At 41.4% G+C, this 20,322-nt stretch overlaps 2 protein-coding genes across 2 annotated transcripts in view; one reads left to right on the top strand and one right to left on the bottom strand.

The window, feature by feature from the left end:
- The window catches only part of GPR39 (G protein-coupled receptor 39), an 81,711-nt gene extending 79,643 nt beyond the window's left edge, over positions 1–2,068 (top strand). Inside the window, exon 2 of the mRNA XM_054830047.1 lies at positions 1,545–2,068. Coding sequence (XP_054686022.1) covers positions 1,545–2,068 — 524 coding nt within the window. The remainder of the gene's footprint in view (positions 1–1,544) is intronic.
- Positions 800–20,115, bottom strand: LYPD1 (LY6/PLAUR domain containing 1). Its single transcript, XM_054830048.1, has 3 exons — positions 19,978–20,115; positions 18,684–18,821; positions 800–2,651 (listed from the first exon to the last, which is right to left on the bottom strand). The coding sequence occupies exons 1-3, from the start codon at positions 20,027–20,029 to the stop codon at positions 2,416–2,418; spliced, it is 426 nt and encodes a 141-aa protein (XP_054686023.1). The 5' UTR covers positions 20,030–20,115; the 3' UTR covers positions 800–2,415.
- Between the last annotated feature and the right edge of the window lie 207 nt (positions 20,116–20,322).

Below are 20,322 nucleotides of genomic sequence, written 5' to 3'. Positions count from 1 at the left end.
AATTTCTTAAAAAAAAAAAAAAAAAGAGACATTTCATACCTTTTCTTTGCTTGGGGATGGTGGTGGAAAGAACTTGGACATACCCTGTTTCAGCCCTGGCAGTTTCAAACTTATGAGGAAATCTTTCTTCTCTTTTCTGCCCCTCTTCCCCATTACATTCATGTCTTCCCCTGCTGAAGTATCATTTTCCTGGCTTGAAAAATCAGTGTGCGCTATTTCAGAATTGCCTTCCTACAGTGACCTGTTCAATGGGTGCAATCTGACTTAGTGTAGACAGGTAAGAATCAAAACGTTTCTGCGCTTCTGTTGAGAAAGGAGGTTACACGGTGGAGGAGATTAGCAATATAACAAAAGTCTACTAGAAGTGAAAACACTGCACCATCGGGATACTACTCTATGTTGTGCCTCTGCAGCAGGGAAGCCAACCTCCAACTCCTGCTCCCTTGAAGCGTTCCTATAAGGCATGTTTCCTGCAAAGAGCAAAACAAAGTGGAAGCAGTAAACTGGTGGCTGTATTGTGCTTCAGAAGTAGTGCTTGGTGAGGGGAGCACCGGGAGGAATTATTTTGTGTACCTGGTATTTCATGCAAGAGGTCAGGATTTCCAGTGCTGACGCGCACAAGAAGCAGTGGATGCCAACGAGGATTTGTGTGCCCTTCCCCTGCTCCACCTCCTGCCCGGGACCAGAACCTGCTCAAGGTCACCCATGCGTTTCTTCAGGGCTGCTGTTCTGGAGCCGGCATCACCGCTGCAACCCTAGTGAACGCCAGTCCAGAGAGGCAGAATTTTCAGACATTCAACACTTAAGTCACCCCCTTTTTAATGCCATTAGTAATGCAGCAACATGTATTTATATTTACATATAAATACAAAATGGTCAGATACCACATTTCTAAGCATAATTTATAATCTGAAACTGCTTACACTTTCATGACTAGGCTTGGGTTTTTCTTGTTTACATTCATAATTTAATTCCACTGGAATTTGATTTTTAAGAAAGCCCAACATATCTTAATTACCATAAAAAGATCCATACATATTTTTACTTAAAAATATCTTCTGTAAGAGGAAATTTACCAAAAATAACACGAAATATATTATTATGCATACTTTTTTTTGTAAAGTACAAACAAGTATCTGATCTCTTCTGGGTATTGCCTGATCTAATATGGCTATAGGTTCTATTTATTTTGTTTATTTTTCAAAGTAAAGGGAAAGACATAAGAAATGTAAGAACATAAACCAAATAAAAATGCATTCTTTCCAAAGATACGGATATCAATGAAAGAACACTTTGAAAACTAAGAAATGACAATAGGTACAAAGAAACACTATCCAAACACTATGCAGTCTTTTGTCAGAGCATGTGCTACAATGACCTTGTAACAGTTATTAAAAACAACAAACAAAAAAATGCTACTGGCAGAAAAAGCTGTCAAGCAAAACATTGAAAAATTGGTACTATTTTCTAACAAGTGCAGCACTGATACTAAGTATTTTATGTTTTTTCCCCCCATGTATCTTTCTTTCTCTTTCTGTTCACAGGGCTGATTGTTGCAACTCTGGCAATATGCTGGATGCCAAACCAGGTTAGAAGGATCATGGCTGCTGCTAAACCAAAGCAGGACTGGACTGTCCCCTACTTCAGAGCGTACATCACTCTTCTTCCCATTGCTGATGTCTTCTTCTACCTCAGTTCGGTGGTGAACCCCCTGCTGTACAACATCTCTTCTCAGCAGTTCCGCAGTGTGTTTCTGCAGGTCCTCCGCTGCCGCCTGACAATACAGCATGCCAACAAAGAGAAGTTTCTTAGGGCCAACCTGAGCTCCGGAGCAAGAAGCAGCCGGTCTCTACGCTCACTACTCTTCACTTCATCTAGGCGCAATTCTTCTACAAGAGGCAATAACAAAGTTTTCTTCAGTACTTTTCAGAATGATACCAAGCCTGACTGCAGTCCACAGAAACCAGGTCTTGAACCACCGGAGCACAGCTTGGAAGTAGTGCCACTAGAGACTAGCTCAGAGCTCAGTCCAGACACACAAAACGGCCTTTGTGAACATCAAGTATGACTTCATAAGGCAAAGTTAACGATTAGCAATGAACTTCAAACATGGAAATAAAAATGACTAAGGAATTGACTACATCTTAAAAGGAATAACACAGATGGATTTGTTTCCAATTATGCAAAAAGAGCAGTTCTATATGCTGCTGCTGGGATTTTTAAGTGCACACTGGAAATTCAATCTGCTAACTGAATTCATTAGCTGCCAAAAATATCAGCCCCTCTCTCCCCCCAACCACTGAACTTCCCTCGCTGTTGACAGGGATTTGGAAACAAACAGAAAATAATTGCAGTGTCTTTAAAGAGAGGAGGAGACAGAACAAACGGTGTCAGGGCAAAAAAATTGCTTGAAGTTTAGCAATACAAAACCAAGAGAGCCAATTTAAGGGCCAGAACGGTGGTTGTCACGTGTGCCCTCGGCACCACACCAGAATTCCCCCTCTTCTTCGGCCGGGGTCCATTGCAGAGTGGAGTGTTGCAGCAGCTAATACAAACAGAGTTCACCTTCCCTGGAGAACAAAAGGACTGGTACCCAGCAGAGGCTATCAGACACGCTGCTGACGAGGCGCAGGATTTGCGATACATAATTCCTGTGACACAGAGCAAAGGTTACTTAGTTTGATGTTTGCTTTACAACGCGATTCATGCTTGAAAACTGTTGCAAAACCAGTTTACATTTCCAAAGCAAAGCACTGCTGGTGATTAAGCCAGACACCTCAGCTGTGACACAGCTAACAGCTCTGCACTGCAGAAGCACAATCACTCTGGTTTGGATTTTTCTTTTATTTTATTCTGGTTGGAACCAAAAATATTGCAAACTTGATTTACATAATGTATATCAAATGATGCATTTTATAACCAGAATTCTTCATCTTTTGGAATAAGCTGTTTGAATGGCTATAACTGAAGTGCAGTTAGTTTGAAAATGACTTTTTTTTCTGTTGCTGAACATGTCTGAGTTAAGGTGTCTAAGTAATTACAGTTTTCTACACTGTTAATTTGTCTTTTGAGCATTTTTCCTTTTTTTGTTCCTTTGCCACACAGAAACAAGTAACTAAGAGTAAAAAGAGAATGACTATCAGCAAAACTTTCATTCCTTTTTTTTTTTTTTTTTTTAAGAAAAACTAGAAGTACTTTTCCAGGTAATCTCAGTTCTTGCTGTCTTTGAAGCTTAATACCCTCAACAACAAAAATTTCCATTTGCACAGAAATGGCTTTTCTGAGTTGAAAGTCTTCCCTTTTAAAATGTAATTTAAATTAATCTAATTTCAATTAATAATCTAATTAAATTTAGAATTTCTCAAATTGTTTCTATCTGAAAAAATACATTCTGATGCACATAGCTGTTTTATTAAAAATGGTTTATAAAGGCTTTAAAATACGTAGTTGCGTTTTCCCCTGTCACAGTGCAAAATGGTTGTGGCAGTTCCACCTCTCATTACTCTAAAATTTTCCTGCAAGTGATACAGTAGAAATTGTGTGTTGGAAATACTCATAACGGAGGTTTGCTTTTATTGCCTTGCAGTTACAAAAAGAGGTAAATATTTCTAAGGATAATAAAAATCAGTATTCCTTTTGAATATGGGATTCTCAACAGGGTGGGTTTGTTGTTTTTTTTTTTTTTTCTTCTGAAGGGCATGCAACAGGATTCCCTTGGAGAGCAGTGCCTCTGCATCCTGCAGCACAGTCCCAGAATGTTTTTAAATACACAGCGATCGAGACTACTTTTGGAGCAAGCAAAGCAGGAATATATCGACCCATAGGTACTGAACTTACAGTACCTGCAGATCCTTGTTCATTCCCTGGGGACTTTGGAAATAAGCACTACAGCACCTACACAGTCCAGTAGATACCTCTGCAGTAGCGACTGCCACTGCGTTACTAAGTGCTGTGTATAGCAACAAAACACTGATTGTTTGGGTTATGCTTGGAAAGAAGGATTTCCTGTCTTCAGAGACTTTTAATTAAAGCAATTCTTTTATACTGTCACAACATTGCTGCCATCCCAACAATGCAAGGGTTTCCCTGTTTTGTGTTCTCCCTCTGCAAATCTAAACTCTGAAACGTGTTTTACGGCTATCTACTTAAACTTATGAAGAGAAGCCCTCAAGTCAGTGTTAAATCTTCCTCTTTCTCCACTGAGCTTAAATCAATCAACACAGCAGGTAGAGCCTTTTCTCAAGAAGGAAGAGGAGCTACAGGCTGTTCTAGCTGTAGCAGTAAAGGCATAAGATCAAAAGGCACAAGCTTTATTACTACAGTTTGCAAAAAGAAGGGAGCTCTGTCTCTGTTGACAAACCACTGCTGTCAAGGAGCCTCAACTGTGCTGCCACTGATCGTCTTACAATACTAAAATCTCAGGTGATGTTTCCCACAAAGACCTGGTGCTTTGTCTGTGTTGCTTCCTGCAGTCTTCTAAGAGCTGAGGCAGATGTGACCCTTTCCACTGCTACAATTAACTTTTTTCCTTCCCCCTCCCTCTTGAGAAAGGAATCCTGTATTCAATGGAACTAGGCACAGTGATTGTTCTCCCATCTCTAACCTGCATCTCCTCATCACATATTCCTTCCCCACAACTACAGCCACCCACCAAACTCAGCTGTTCCTCAGTCTTCCATATAAACAGCAGTGAATCTTGACTTTCCCCTTGAAGTCCAAGCCTCTAAAAAGCTTTTGACATTGGCAGATTTTCCATTCCCATTGTTTCATAGATTACTCTCTGCCATTTCCTTTTCACAGGATTCCTGCAAAGCCCTGTTTACAATTGGAACTAGTAAGTGATTTATTAGCTTAGGTCCCTGAAATATCATATACTTTGCACTTTTCCCTGTAGACTAGGAGACTAGAATTGTTCAGTGCCGTGAACAATTAGATAATGCCCTCTGAGGCATGGTTTTCACCAGGCAACTCTAGGAGACCTCTCCTGGAAAAAAAAAAAAAATTAAAAAAAAATCATCGAAGTCCTGCACCTTAACTCCATGTGTTTACAACAGCTCTGTTCTCCAGGATAAATTCCACAGAATAATCCTGAGCTCCTTTTGAAGTCAAAACACAGTATTCCTGCACAGACCAAAATTTTAGAACTCAAAGTTTCACACACAGGCGGACCATGTTCACGCCTAAATAGAAAGAATAATCTAACTAGTAGTAAAATCCCATTGTAATGCTTCTCCTGTGGCTTTTCTGTAAAATATCTTACAATAGGAAATTCCACTCCCAAATGATTGTTTATTCCCATTCCCAGCTCTAGTAATCTGAATTGTAACAAAATTCCTTACAGAATTAAAAGTCAGCAATTTATCAGGTTTTCAATACCTAGTTGTCTAAAGACATGCCCTTCACACCCAAGGTTTTTTTTTTTTTAAGTACTGATAGATTCTTTTGAGCTCACAAATCAACTGCTATCATACACTAACTGTGCTTTTTACATAGCATCAGGTATGAAATAAACTTGATCGACATAGAAAGGCTGTGCTTTTTCTCTACTTCTGCAGTATCCTTATAGCAAGGTACAATGAAAACAGGCATGGAAGATCGATGGAAAAGAGAGAATGTTAGCACTACAGAAGTGACATTTTTAAAACACTTCAGCCATGACTTCACTTTTTTTTTTTTACCATGAATGTGAAAAAGCAATGACACTTTAAATAGTATGAGTTAAAAGAAAGGGAAAATACTCTTAACCCTTCTTCCTATCATATTGTGATTCCAGTTTAACTGTGGTAGGAAATAATACAACCAACTTCCATGGTTTGATGCCAGGGACACTACTCTCCTTGCTCCAGCAAACAGGTCAATGTACCCCAGTTACTGCAGTTCACCCACTGAGCCCAGCCAGCACAGCAGCATCTTTTCTGGATTATCGCTAGAGGTTTTACCTCAGAGTCCTCTCTTGCAGTGGCTCATTGTACTGTTGAGCCAGTTCTGAAACTATTTCTGAGATCTTCATGAGTCATTCACCACCAGCAGGCTGAACTGCAGACAGTTCTTCAAAGTGGTTATCTGCTTCCTCAGACTCATACCACCGACATAACTGCTAATTACCAGATATTCTTGCTTGAGCAATCAGCTTGATACATTCATTAACACATCACCTAGAAATATAATTGCAAACCTTTCTGGGAGCTTTTCTTGTACCTCAGATTGTTCTGAGTTGCTGGCTAGGCAAGGACACTACATGTTTTACACTCCACTTTTACTGGGATGGGGTCATTCCCAGTTACCTACCCTCAACAGTTTACACTAGCGCTCAAGTAGTGTATTTACTAACATACAATTAGTGTATTTACTGTCCAATCTCTTGATTGATGAGTACCGAACAACTCATCCTTTTACATGGATTCAGCAGCTCCCCAACAGCAGTGTGAGTTATGCATGTGTGTAGGTACTATAATGATGATTTGCTATGAAGCACCTACAACTGACCAATTGATTTTCTTTCATTTTGGCTTCAAGGTTTTTGGGGTTGGCTGAGGATGTAGTTCAAGTACAAGTACTTTTAAGAAGAGAGGGGTGTACACAGGGCTAGAGTATCTGTGTGATAATACAGCAGCATTTGAAAGGACAGGGTGTGGAATACACCTACTACAACTTCTAAAAACCACACAAAAACCCAACACCTTTGGGCTTAAATCAGGCATTGAAAATTTACTCCTAGGCTAAGCAGCTTGCCCATCACTACACCGGTCTCTGCCCCACATGTGGTCATACATTTAGATAGTGTCAAGGCCCAAACTACTATTTCGGCAGGATTTCTGCCTTATTCCATGCAATGAAGTAATGGTGTAAATCTCAAGGCTTTTCTGTAGTTCCTGCTTCTAATATTGATTTTCTCACCTAGATCCATTCTATACACATGCCCTGCCCAACTGCCAAGTTCAACATCCCCTGCTTAGCTGCAGTCTGGTCCTGTGCACCCGCACCGTAGCACTGTTTTGGCCACATGCAGATGCATTCAGTCTTGATAGCAACAAACAATTCATGCTACAATTTATTCAAATCCAAAAGTAAGAGTTCTTCCACCTACCCTGTCTGCAGAGCCCAGTACATGTTCTCTTGAATAACAGCTTAACTTGTTACTAGGACAACCAAAAAAGGTGACATCACACCTACTTCTTACACTGTGTGTACACAGAAGGCACCAGAAGATCCAAGCTTTTTCTCTTACTGCTTGAAAAGGATCTTATTAGGCACCTCCGACTCTTCTGTTATAGCACATACAGACAAAAAAAGCAAATGTAAGCATGACTCTCCAACTTAAGAACCAACCATAATCCAAGCAGTGTGTGACTTTAGTTTGCACTTGTACCCTCAAGACTGTCCTTCAGCAAAATACAGTCTCTGAAGCCAAAATAGGCAACTAGGATACTGCCTCTGAGATCAGTGACCTAATTTCTAAAAAAACCAGTCACCTTCCCATTCTATGACCCAACTGCTCTGAAACTGCTTTCTGCAATGGCACACCTCAGCAGGAAATCGCAGCCCTCTCTTTCACCCCAGAGCAGTCTATGGCCTCACGGCCACAAAACTTTTAGCTGTAAGTTGGACTCCATCAAGTAGAGGATGTCCCTTTACCCAACGCTAACTTTTCCAAACCAAATGCTCTACCTCATGGACTATGACAGACAATCCTCATTTTTAAAGAAAGCTCTTGCTACAGTGTTTTGTACTTGTCCAATTTTGTAAGCACGCATAGTCAGATTTGTCTTCTGCAACTCATTCCACAAATACTGCTTTAGCAAAATCTTGGGTAGTACATATTCTGAGTATACCTGCTGCGTCAAAACTTTAAGAGCATTAGAGAACAGCCTATGCACAACTAGGGCCCAGGAGCAAAGCCTCTTTGAGCAGTCACAAAACCGCCTTTTCAAGACTAGACCAGGAGTTGGAGGCATACAGAGTGCCATAGTTCACACATGTGGAAAAGTTTTGTATCTTAAGATGAGTAACTCAGGAAGGTATCAGGTAGATCAAGACAAGTTTTGAGGCATGCTGTTACAACTTTGACAGAATTTCTCAACTCTTTTAGATTCGGTGCTTAATCTTGCCCATCTCTACCAAGGAAAAGGCAAAAAACTGCCTAACAGTGGACAATTCATATTGTGGCACACACAACCCATGAGAAGTCCCTAAAAGTTGCCCTAGCTCTTGCGTTAGCGTGCTTTCATGATTTGTATGTGACTTGTTTTGGGTGTTCTCTTAATGTTGTTGTTCATAAAGACAAGCCCGAGGACTGTGTTTATGAATGGATACTCCCCCTTTGTTTTAATACCCTGAATAGTTTCAGTGAAATACGAGAATTGGAACTTTCAATTTTCTGGTCTTAGTGAATCTGCAAGTTTTCCTTCGTGCTGTGCTTAGACATGATGTCTTGTCTGCCTATCCATGCTTGCTTTGTGATTTTGATTATATATTTCATCCTTTATTTCTTGCCCTAAACTGTCACTTGCTTACCCTCCACTTGAGGTACTTGACATTCAGTGCTTAGTAGGAGTTATAAAAGCTTTTTTTGTGACGTCTGCTGAAATCTAAAATGAGAATTTCTACTAGTGCAAGAACAACATGTAAACATTTAATTTCCTTTTCTGAGGAACATAAAATATACATATGACTATTTCTGCATTTTACTATATCAGTAACGTTCAAAATTGGGTTCAGACTACACACAAATAGGTTTCTAAATTATCTTTTTTAGAATTATAGAATCTCTAAGGTTGGAAAAGACCTCTAGGATCATCAAGTCCAACCATCAACCCAACACCACCATGTCTACTAGACCATGTCCCAAAATGCCATGTCTACACGCTTTTTGAACACCTCCAGGGATGGTGACTCCACCGCCTCTCTGGGGAGCCTATTCCAATGTTTGACCACCCATTCAGTGAAGAAATTTTTCCTAATATCCAACCTAAACCTCCCCTGGAGCAATTTGAGGCCATTTCCTCTTGTCCTATCACTTGCTGCTTGGGAGAAGAGACCAACACCCTCCTCACCACAACCTACTTTCAGGTAGTTGTAGAGAGCGGTAAGGTCTCCCCTCAGCCTCCTCTTCTCCAGACTAAACAACCCCAGTTCCCTCAGCTGCTCCTCATAAGACTTGTGCTCAAGACCCTTCACCAGCTTTGTTGCCCTTCTCTGGACATGCTCCAGCACCTCAATGTTCTTCTTGTAGTGGGGAGCCCAAAACTGAACACAGTACTCAAGGTGTGGCCTCACCAGAGCTGAGTACAGGGGAACAATCACTTCCCTACTGCTGCTGACCACACTATGTCTGATGCAAGCCAGAATGCTGTTGGCCTTCTTGGCCGCCTGGGCACACTGCTGACTCATATTCGGCCAGCTGTCAACCAGCACCCCCAGGTCCTTTTCCTCCAGGCAGCTTTCCAGCCACTCTTCCCCAAGCCTGTAGCGTTGCCTGGGGTTGTTGTGACCGAAGTGCAGGACCCAGCACTGAGCCTTGTTAAACCTTATACAGTTGGCCTCAGCCCATCGATCCAGCCTGTCCAGAACCCTCTGTAGAGCCCTCCTACCCTTAAGCAGATTGACGCTGCCTCCCAACTTAGCATCATCCACAAACTTACTGAGGGGGCACTCGATCCCCTCATCCAGATCATTGATAAAGATACTAAACAAGACCGGCCCCAGGACTGAGCACTGTGGAACACCGCTTGTGACCAGCCGCCAACTTGGTTTAACTCACCATTACTCTCTGGGCTTGGCCTTCTAGCCAGTTTTTTACCCAGCGAAGAGTGCACCTGTCTAAGCCATGAGTCACCAGCTTCTCTAGGAGAATGCTGTGGGAAACCGTGTCGAAGGCTTTACTGAAGTCCAGGTAGACAACATCCACAGCCTTTCCTTCATCCATTAGACAGGTCACCAGATCATAGAAGGAGATCAGGTTGGTCAGGCAGGACCTGCCTTTCATGAACCCATGGTGTCTGGTCCTGATCCCCTGGTTGTCTTGCACACACTTGGTGAGTGCACCCAAAATCATCTGCTCCATGACCTTCCCCGGCACCGAGGTCAGGTTGATAGGCCTGTAGTTTGCCGGATCCTCTTTTGGGCCCTTCTTGTAGATGGGCATCACGTTGGCAAGCCTCCAGTCATCTGGGGCCTCCCCTGTTAACCATGACTGTTGATAAATGATGGAGAGTGGCTTGGCAAGCTCCTCTGCCAGCTCCCTCAGCACTCTCAGGTGGATCCCATCCGGCCCCATAGACTTGTGAGTGTCCAGGTGGCATAGTAGGTCATGAACTGCTTCCTCCTGGATCATGGGGGGTTTATTCTGCCCTCCATCCCTGTCTTCCAGCTCAGGGGGCTGAATGCCCTGAGGGCAGCTGGTCTGGCTATTAAAGTCTGAGGCAAAGGCAGCATTAAGTACCTCAGCCTTTTCTTCATCCTAGGTGGCCATGTTCCCCTCTGCATCGAATAAAGGATGGAGATTCCCCTTGGCCCTCCATATTAGGTTTTATGCCCATCTTTTTATGGCTTAGTGGTTTTACTATGATAATTGTCTATTCCTTAGCTAGTACCTGTTCACATACATCATACAGTGACAGACTGCAAAAGATCCTATTGTGATTTGCTGTTTTCTAGAGAAAGTGATTATAAATATTTTATCTAATAAGGTCCTAAATATCTCAGAAGGTGGCTGAATGTTGAAAAGCAATCATTCTTCTGACATTATGCTTGCCCAAACAATCGTGGGTTTAGTCAGATCATGTTTTTATTGGTTGAAAATATGAAATAAGCTTTCTCAACACAAATCCTTTCATCTATGATTGTAAATGCACTGCTAAAAAACCCAAACCAGCTGTAAAGTATAACCATATCCAAACACGTCCTCTGTGTTTCACTTTACACTAACTCTCCCTATTCTTGTCTTCTCAACTTTCTCTCTGGAGCTCATGAGTGGTTTAAATAATTTGCACCTTGCCAGAAGTTTTATCGTGAAATTTACTAATTGCCTTATAAACAGCTAATTAAATATTGTAAGCATCTACAATCAGTGTTCTCCAGATTAAAAAACTGAGGCACTGAAATTAAGTGACTTGAATCCTATTGCAAAGCTACGTCACACACTTCCTGATTTTTAATCCTGTGTTTTAGGACTGCAGCTATTTGATCCCGAGCCCTCCCTTTGATGCATTAAGTAGACAAGATAAAAGCATATTCATGCCATTAGGCTCTTTTAGAGTATAGAATTCCGTAAAAAAAAAAAAAAAAAAAAAAAAAAAAAAAAAGAAAAAGTGCACCACAACCAAAACAAAACCCCAAATACCCCCTTCCCCCCCACCCCTACTTGGTTGAATTAGCATATCTTCCTCGTAATTTTCCATGAAAACTTACTCAGTATCATCACAACTCCTCCATACATTTGGCAATTTTTAAAAGTTGCAATTTTTTGCAGAAACTAATAGGAGGCCTTTGACCATGAAATACCGGCCTCCTCACTCTCCTGACCCTAGATGACACAACATCTTGCAGAAATTAACTCATCTCAGAAGAAAACTGGACAATTGTTGACCGACAGAGGACAAGGGTTTGGATTACCATGGTATCTCTTTGTAAGTCATGCCTTCTAATTCTGGTACTGGAAATATGACTCAAAACTGTATTGTTAATAACAAAACCCAGCACAAAGTAGTCTTTGTTACTGCTTGCAGCAACACAAAGCAGAAGCAAGGCATTAAAACTGCTTAAAAATGCATAAGCTGAGAAAGTTAAGTACAGCTGCTAATAGAGGTATTATCAAATACTTTTTTTAAAGCCACAGGAGGCTACAAACCAGAAGTCAAAGCTCAACTTTCACCTGCATATCTAATTCTTCTGTTTTCTACTGTCCTTGTTTATTCCTCTGCTCACTAATGTGGACTTACAGTCAAGCACATACAGTCTTTCAAAGCTGGCTCACAGCCTTCCATCATCTATGCTTTCCTGATACAAAGGTATCAAGATCTAAACGGCCTTGGATATCATGATGTAAATATACTTGATCTTCTAGTAAGAGAGGTAATTTTCAGAATCCTGTATGTGCATTTTTCTTGACAATCCTTATCTGCTGAAATGAACTGGGAAGCCACAGTCCTTATGCCTTTGCAAATGTTAAAATGCTATACCCTTGTAATAAGTCCCATAAATAATTTTACAGGTGAATAGTCTTGTTGCATCCTACTAATTAATGTCCTTACCAGTTTCAATGGAATGGCTCACATGTTTACACTTGCATGCCAGTACCTTTGAAATCCATTCAGCTTTTATATCTTTAGCTATTTTCATGCTTACAGTTTTACAGCCTGTTCAACTTCAGAGTAGGATTTGCCTGTTTTTTATATTACTTTTTCCATATTCAAAGACTTGTTGGTAATTTGGCAAGATAGGTTATATCAAGATTTAAAAAAAAAAATATCCAGACTATGAAGGAAAAATGGAAATGAAAAGAGATTGGATGAATTAAAACGTGCTTGCTAATGTTTTGATAAGGTCACTGGGAGCTAAGACAAGTGATAGGGTCAGGCAACAAGACATATTTGGAAGCACAGACCTATTTGTGTGTGAAATGCAATAGGAAACTCTTAAAGGAGGTTTAAAAGACACCAGGCTGTGGGCACTGTATCCTCACAAAATTAATTTGTATACCTTTCATACAAGTCTGAGAAATAAAATAACATAAAAAGCTATTGTCCATGTCCCGTGAAAAATGAAATTCACTGGACCAGATACCACAACTTCCTTAAAATAACGCAGCTCTTCATCACTTCTGCACTTGGATCTTTGTCATGACTTTCAAGTCATAAACTGCTTGAATTGTTAACTCTGCTGTTGCTTTTCTATATTTAAAGGCAGCCAGAACAGTGACCTACTACATACTGCCTGTAATTTCTCCTTAGCTGACGCACTTAATTCAGTTCATCCCATACAGGGCTGGAAGTTTTCTGAGTAACCCAAAGATTGGAAGGCATTTACTAGTAAGGAAACAGCTTTGGCACTGAAGAAGTGTTTCTGAATAGGAATATATCTACAGCTACAAGTTTTCAGCATACGGTACAAATTAACAACATATATTGTAAATCTTTTATTCAGCATCAAAAATGAGCTACATGTTTCCAGTATTGGTTACTATGTCTTCATTTCATTGGGCACCGGGTAGCATGAGCTATGATGTTATAGGTAACAACTGCCACACATCAAGTTGTTATGATTTTTTTTTTAAATTGTCAGTAAAGATTTATTATATTATGCTTTACCTTGATTAAAAAAATAATCAAAAGTTCTTTTGAGTTATGTTGATATGCTGTGACCAAAAGAGACAGTGCAGAAGAAAATAAAAATAAAAAAATCCACCACCAGCTCAGTGGATGTTTCTTACTGTTTCTAAATGGATACTGGGGATGTAGCTATTACCTATAAAACTTTAATGCCTACAGTGATTCTGAGGACATTAAACTTTCTTTGCTGTTTTAATCATTTGCAAATAAATGTACACCAGAGTATAATCTCCCCTTGATAGGGGTATGCAATTAGTATTAATACTAATGGATGCTATACATGGAAACAGAAAAAAGTGTGTGCTTCTGTAATCCTTAACAGCCATAAATGAAGCAGCTCCATCATGGCAGCAACACAGTAAGAGGAAAAAAAAAAAAAAAAAAACCAAACCCAACTTTAATAATCCCGGGTAAAGAATTTACTGTAGGCCAACTCATCACACAACTGAGATACTGTTTTCCTCTGCCTGATAAAACCAATGACTGGGAAACCAATACCGAGAAGAGATAAATAAATAGAATTCAACAGTAAGATAGTGATCTTATTCATGATGTTCCCATGCACTACTTTTAAGCTCACAATTACAGCAATTGCTTTAATTACACTGCAGGATTATATACTATGTAAATACATTAAAAGGACCATTTTAAATCAAACAAATAAGAAAAGTTTTTATTGCAGATTAATAGAAATAATGAGGTTGTTTCCCAATTCACTTGCAAAGGAAAATTCATAAACAATCCTGCTACTCTGGATAGTTGTTTTTTCCTTGCAAAAGTAAAAGTTTGTAAAAGTACGTTCACAACTACATTAGAGCACAAGGTATATGTTCTAAACATACACATGGGCAGGATTACTTACAGAGGGTTCTGAGATATTCAGACTGGCTACCTTTCTGGGCTGACTGTCTCATCCTTCGTGCTTTATTCCTTTCTGATCTATTCACACTGCAACTTTCGTTTTGCCTTAAGTAGGTTTTAGATGAGCCTTTACACTCTGATATCTCTTGTCTTCAGTAAAAGGTAAACTTCATTGTCAGTATGTTTGCTATGATATATGTATCAAAGCATATATACATTATACATTCATCTACATATCATCAAGATGTTTCATCTGATGCCAATTATACTGTGGAATTTCTTTGTTCCTACATATATTCTAAAAATGAAGGAGCACTGACGTTTCTAAGTTAAAAGTTGGGAAGAAGAGAGGGGAATCTGCCACAGGTATTTCCACAAAGTATCTGCAAGTAGATTATAAGCAAGAACTTTGATCCGTTGTCAAACATCTCATTTACACGGTTTTCACACACCTGCTTACACAGCTGAAGAATGCACTAGAAATGTATCCTTTATGTTAATTTCTGTGGGACAAAAATTACTTGGTATAATCTTCAGTGCCACTTCCCATTCTCACCATTCTACCCTCTAAAGGAAGAAAGCACTGAGATTTTTTTTTTTTTTACAATTAAATTAACAAATTAGTTTGTAAGATTTTTCATCGCAGGCAAAGTACTGTCTTGTCCTTCTGTATCTCCCACTGGAACAGAATGTTAACAAAACTGCACTAAACTTGTTCTAGCAAAATTTTTAAATACAACTCCACTTAAAGTGAGAAAAATATTTTGTCATTTACTTGACAAAGTCTCCAATTCTGTGCACTGACAGATCCCAAGTGCAACTGAAACTAACTGCCATAGCAAAGCACGTGTTTGCAGGGGAGGCAGAGTTATACTAATTCCACATAATCACTTAATCAGATAAAATGAATTGAGAATTGAGCAGTATGTAAGTTGTGCAACAGAGCAAATTTCTACCTGATACTACAAACAGCTGAGATAACATGCCTGCCGATCTAATTCAAAATATTAGTGGCTAACGCCTGCATTCTTAGCTACTCACAGCAGAGGCTGTCACAGTAACAGCCAGTTTTTAAACTCTAAGGTTAGGAACATGCTTATGCTGCTGTTGTTTCTCACCTGAAGCTGAAAAGTATTTAATAAGATTGGCTCTCTGGAAATTGAGATGTTCCTGAGAGAACACAGTGACATTTAAAGCACTAACCCTAATTTTATAGCAACTGGAGTGGTTTGTGTAACTATGATCAGACATAAGGAACATAAGTGAAAAAACTGGACAGCTGTAGTCTTCCACTGCATTGTTTATGGGAAGTTTAATACAGAAATGCAGCTGAACCAGACAGCTGTCATCACACAACTCTATGAACACCAACAAATATGTAAGAAAAAAAAGTCACTGGCTACAAGTTGGGGACTACACTGTAGGCACACCACAGAATGTAAGTCAGCGACCCCCTTGACAGGAAAGCCAACACACAGATTAATGCATACTGCAGAGGAGGGGTGACTACATCAATAGGTTACTGGTTCAGACCATGAACTTTATCTCAAAATATTGCATTTAACTTTTAAATAACGTTTAGGAGAACTTGTAACATTTTGCTCACTGACACAGCTATATTTTATTAAGGACAAAAATGGGTTAGTCTATAAAAATTAAATTATACTCCTTTGACTGTATCTAGTCAAGAGGAAAAACTCTAATTATGAGATTGTGCTGTCAAATAAATGCAAATTCACATATTTCATATTCTGGGTTAAAAATTCAAACTCAAGTCTATTATAAATTAAAATCAATATTTGAAACATTTCAGTGATAAGCAACAACCAAAAGAATCAAGTTATGAAATATACTGGTAGAAGTAGAATGAATTATTTAATAAGACTTGGGAGAATAAGGCATTTATATTATACACATTTAAATATCAATTAGGAAAAAGAAACAATAAAGGATGATGAACTGAATCATCTCTGTTTTACAACCAATCCTCTCTAGAATTGATTGAGGATAACACAGAAACTAAGCTTGCAATGTAAATTTCACTCAATTTGAAATAGGTTAAAAATCTAAATTTATTCACTAGCTGAAATTTACAATCTCTAAGCTTAAAATTAATAAGAACTGCATTTATAGAAGTAAATTAAATAAAACTGAACAGCAGTACCTGCTATGCACAGCATGCTAGTTACCTCCTAAACAGAAAATCCCAGGATCTGCTCAGAGACAATATAAAATTGCATAGGAAAAAAAAACCCACCCAGAAGTTTCTTTTAAGAGCTCCTTGTTTATTATATTGCAAACCAATTTCTTCATAGGAGTAAGGACAAGTTATGCATCAGTGTATGTCTAAAATCTATTAAAACAGTTCCAATTCATATTTTCAGCGTGCCACAGTCACACTGGCCAGACTGCAGTCTTGCCTGCCAGTCTGAGAAAAGCTGCATGACTGACTACCCCATCCTGCACACGCAGCACACAAGTGGCTGTCTCTTAACATATCCGCAGGTGTGTGCATCACATGTGCAAGCCCACTTATCTGGAAGACATGCACTTTAATCTGTGAGGGGTTTCCTTGACTGAAAACACTTTTCTAACATTCACCTGAAGGGAAGATTACAGATATGCTTCTGGAAGGCTGATACAGTCTGAGGTTGTACTGAAAGGAAAACATGAAGGAGCCAGGGAAGATATTAAAAAAAACCCAACCAAAACCCCCAAAAAACCTACAAAAAAACCCACTCCACAAACAAACACCAAACAACTCTTAAAAATTAAATGAGAACTGACTTTTTTGTCTATGTTTACATACCATGTTTAGAGCCCTTCAAATCACCACAGCATCCATTCAAACCTATTGAAAGTACTATAGAAGCTGTGGTGTGCAGATAGCAAAGCCTTCAAACATTCGAGATACTCAGACTTTAAAAGTTCCTTGCAAGTTGTAACTATCTCCCATCCCCATCAACCTTTCCAAGTAAACTTGAAATAAAATACTCCAATTTATACTAATACATAGCTTGAAAGAGACTAATCTTCCTTTAATCATATAGCTTTTTTCATTACCCTGGAGAGCTTCTAAATATTTTACAGAAATACAGTCACTGTGGATGGTGTTACCCAGGATGAAACAAATTGCAAGCAAGTCAGCTACTTTCAACAGTAACAACAATTGTTATTATTTATCTATGACTCATTACCTACTAAACTGAAACTACCAGTGCACGTGGAAACAGCTGATTGATAAGCACTTTGAAAATACCAGTGAATAGTTTTCTAGTGCAAAGATGGCTGCATACATTTACTAGGTAAAGAGTGATCCTGCTGTTATTGAAGGACTTGCTGGGAAAGAACAGCCTGCAGCTTGATTTGTATCAACAGCATAACAGTCCTTTACACCAGCAAACTCCACGCTCTACAGCACTGCCCTCAGTTGCAAGATGTGCAATCCCAGAGAGTGGCTTCCCCTTAAATCAGGGTTCTGAGGCCCCAACCTGCCCTCTGCTGCTTTAGCCTACCACTTGGTACAGAGGTCACATCTAGGTCGAGGCACACCATGAGTTACTGCTAGCTTGCCCTTTTAAACACCTCGTATCTTAACAGCTGCCTGCAGGAAGAGCTGGATGCTACCTGAACTCCAACACCTGCAAACACACTACCTCACCACCCCGCCCAGCCCTGAAGTCCCTAATAAAGCTGTAGTCTTTGACTCACATACATGGATACAGAGCAACATGGTGGTCTAAAAACCAAGACAGTTCTCTCTAAATCGCAAATGCCTTCCACCATGCTGAATAAAAAAAAGCAATTTATAGCACAGCTCAAAAGACAATAGAGGCAAGACAGAGAATCACAGCTAGTTTCCTCTTGAACACATTTATCTCCAAATATGCTAGCTTTAATATTAATTACATTAAGGGAAAAGCCCCCTTAGACTTAGAAAATGAGTATGGCAGATAGATCCATTTGTGTCCTCCTCTCCCCCCCAAACTCCCCAAAACATTCTTTTTATCCCTCTCTCCCTTTTGCTTGATGTTTTCTTTTAAGGATGAAAGCAAAGATGACTACACTTTCTTTCCCTTAAGATGAACCTTCAGAGTATATGAATTGCTAGAGTAAATAAAGGAGGGAATACTAATTTAATGCTCTCCCATCTCTTGGGGAAAAAGCCCATGTAATTAACTGTAATGAGATTAAACTAACTTGTTGTTATTAATTTCCCAGTGCTGGGAAACTAAATCTGAGACCCATAAGACTGCGTATTAACAGCTTTATTAACATTTGGCTTGCATCCTTCAGTTTTTACACCAGTTTTAAAGGAAAAATGATTAACTTTATTGAATTGCAAAGTCACTCAGAAGTATAAGAAATTGAATTTGGTCCCTTTAGGTAGGAATGCCAGATTCATCTGTAGCTGAAGACTGCGAATGGGTGGAGCCAAAAGCAACAAATGCTATCCAACGCAAATAAACAGAAGTATAATTATTAAATTCTTACCAAAACTTTTTTCCATTACTTCTTTCTGACACATATCTTGAACATTCACTGTACAATTCACAATGAACTCTGGAGCAGAGCAGTCATTATTTAGCTGGAACTCCTCACACTGGTAGCACTGTATCTGCAAACCCAAACCTGGAACAGATAGAATTTTGCTCAGAATAACAATAGTAATAATATTAAAAACAAACAAACAAGCAAACAAACCCCAAACCAAAACACCCACACCAAAAACCAATCAACATGTGCCAGAAATCTTCCTTATCTTTCTCTCCTCACATTTTGCTGTTCTAACTACTCAACAGCTCAGCAAAGTACGACTTCGACAAAAATAACGTAAAATAAACGTGTCGCCCACTCAGCTGAGGCTATGTCTTATGTGCTCGGCACCTGGGCAAGAAGCGGGCTCCTTTCCGCGGGGACTCCGGGGCGCACAGGCGGCTGTACCGCCGCTCCGGCCCTGCCTCCCCGGCGCGGCGCTGGGGACGCTGCCGCCAGCAGGCGGCGGGACAAGTGGCCCCGCACGGCAGCCCCTCGCCCGTCCGCCTAGCCCCGGGGCTGCCCTCAGCGCAGCGGGCTAAAAACTATCCGCGCTTCGGGGAGAGCAACCCGGCTAATAGATACGCTTCGGCTCTTATCTGTGCCAACGGGTTTACATAACTACTAATTAATTACAAATGATTTAATTACTATTTTGCCATGCACAATTACAGCTGCGGAGCATCCTTCACCTCCCTCCTTTATCATGCAAACGAGGTGCTCCGCACGGCTCGCCAGGAGCCGCTCCTCCCAGCCCTCCGCTAGGCTCCGCGTTGCAGCGTGGTTGCTCCCGGACCCCCGTCGGGGAGCAGCGCCTCGTCCCGCTGCGGGGACCCCCAGACCGCGTCTCCCCTCCCCTGGGAGCGCTGCGGCGGCAAGACCCAGCCTGCTGCCCGCAGGGACTGACCGCCAACCCACCGCCCAGGAAAGGTGTGCGCGGCACTGGCGGTCAGCAAGCAGCATCCTCGGAGTCCGGTGCCGGCTGCTGCGTTGAAAGCGCTCCTCGCCCCGCGGGCGGCCAGCGCCGGGGACACCGGGCCGGGCTGCGCCCTCGCCGGCGGCGCGGAGCTCTCCAGGCGAGCTCCGCTGCTCCGCGCGGTGTGCGCGGCCGCGAGGTTCCCGCTGAGCGCCCGGCGCCAGCTCCGTCGAGGGGCTGCGAGGGGACGAAGCCTCCCTGCGGCCGCTGCGGGCAGCTTCGGGCAGCCCGGGCTCGTCGGAGGCGCCTCCGGGGGAGCGGCGCGGAACCCCTTACCTGGAGCCAGGCACAATCCCCAGAAAGTTGCAGTGAGGAGGAAGAGCCGCATCCTCCCGGAGCCGCGGCTGCCGGGCTGGCGTGCAGTCGCGAAGGGGCATCAGAAGGAGAGAGGCAGCGGAGGCGCCGCGCACTTGTGCCGCTTCCCCGCCGCCTCCGCTGCCGAGAGGCGCCCCGGGAGCAGGCGGCGGAGCCCGCCCGGCTCCCGCCCTGCCCAGCTCCGCGCCGCTCTCCAGCCTCGCCGGAGTTGAGCGCTGAGACTGGAAGAAACTGTACGAGAAGCGAGAGCTGGGGGGCGGCTCCCCCCTCCCTCTCCCAGCACCATGTGATGCCGGCGGAGCGGGG

Source organism: Grus americana, chromosome 6 (genome assembly GCF_028858705.1).
Source record: "Grus americana isolate bGruAme1 chromosome 6, bGruAme1.mat, whole genome shotgun sequence".
In the NCBI taxonomy this organism is placed as follows: Eukaryota; Metazoa; Chordata; class Aves; order Gruiformes; family Gruidae; genus Grus; species Grus americana.
This window is presented reverse-complemented; position numbering and strand designations above follow the sequence as displayed.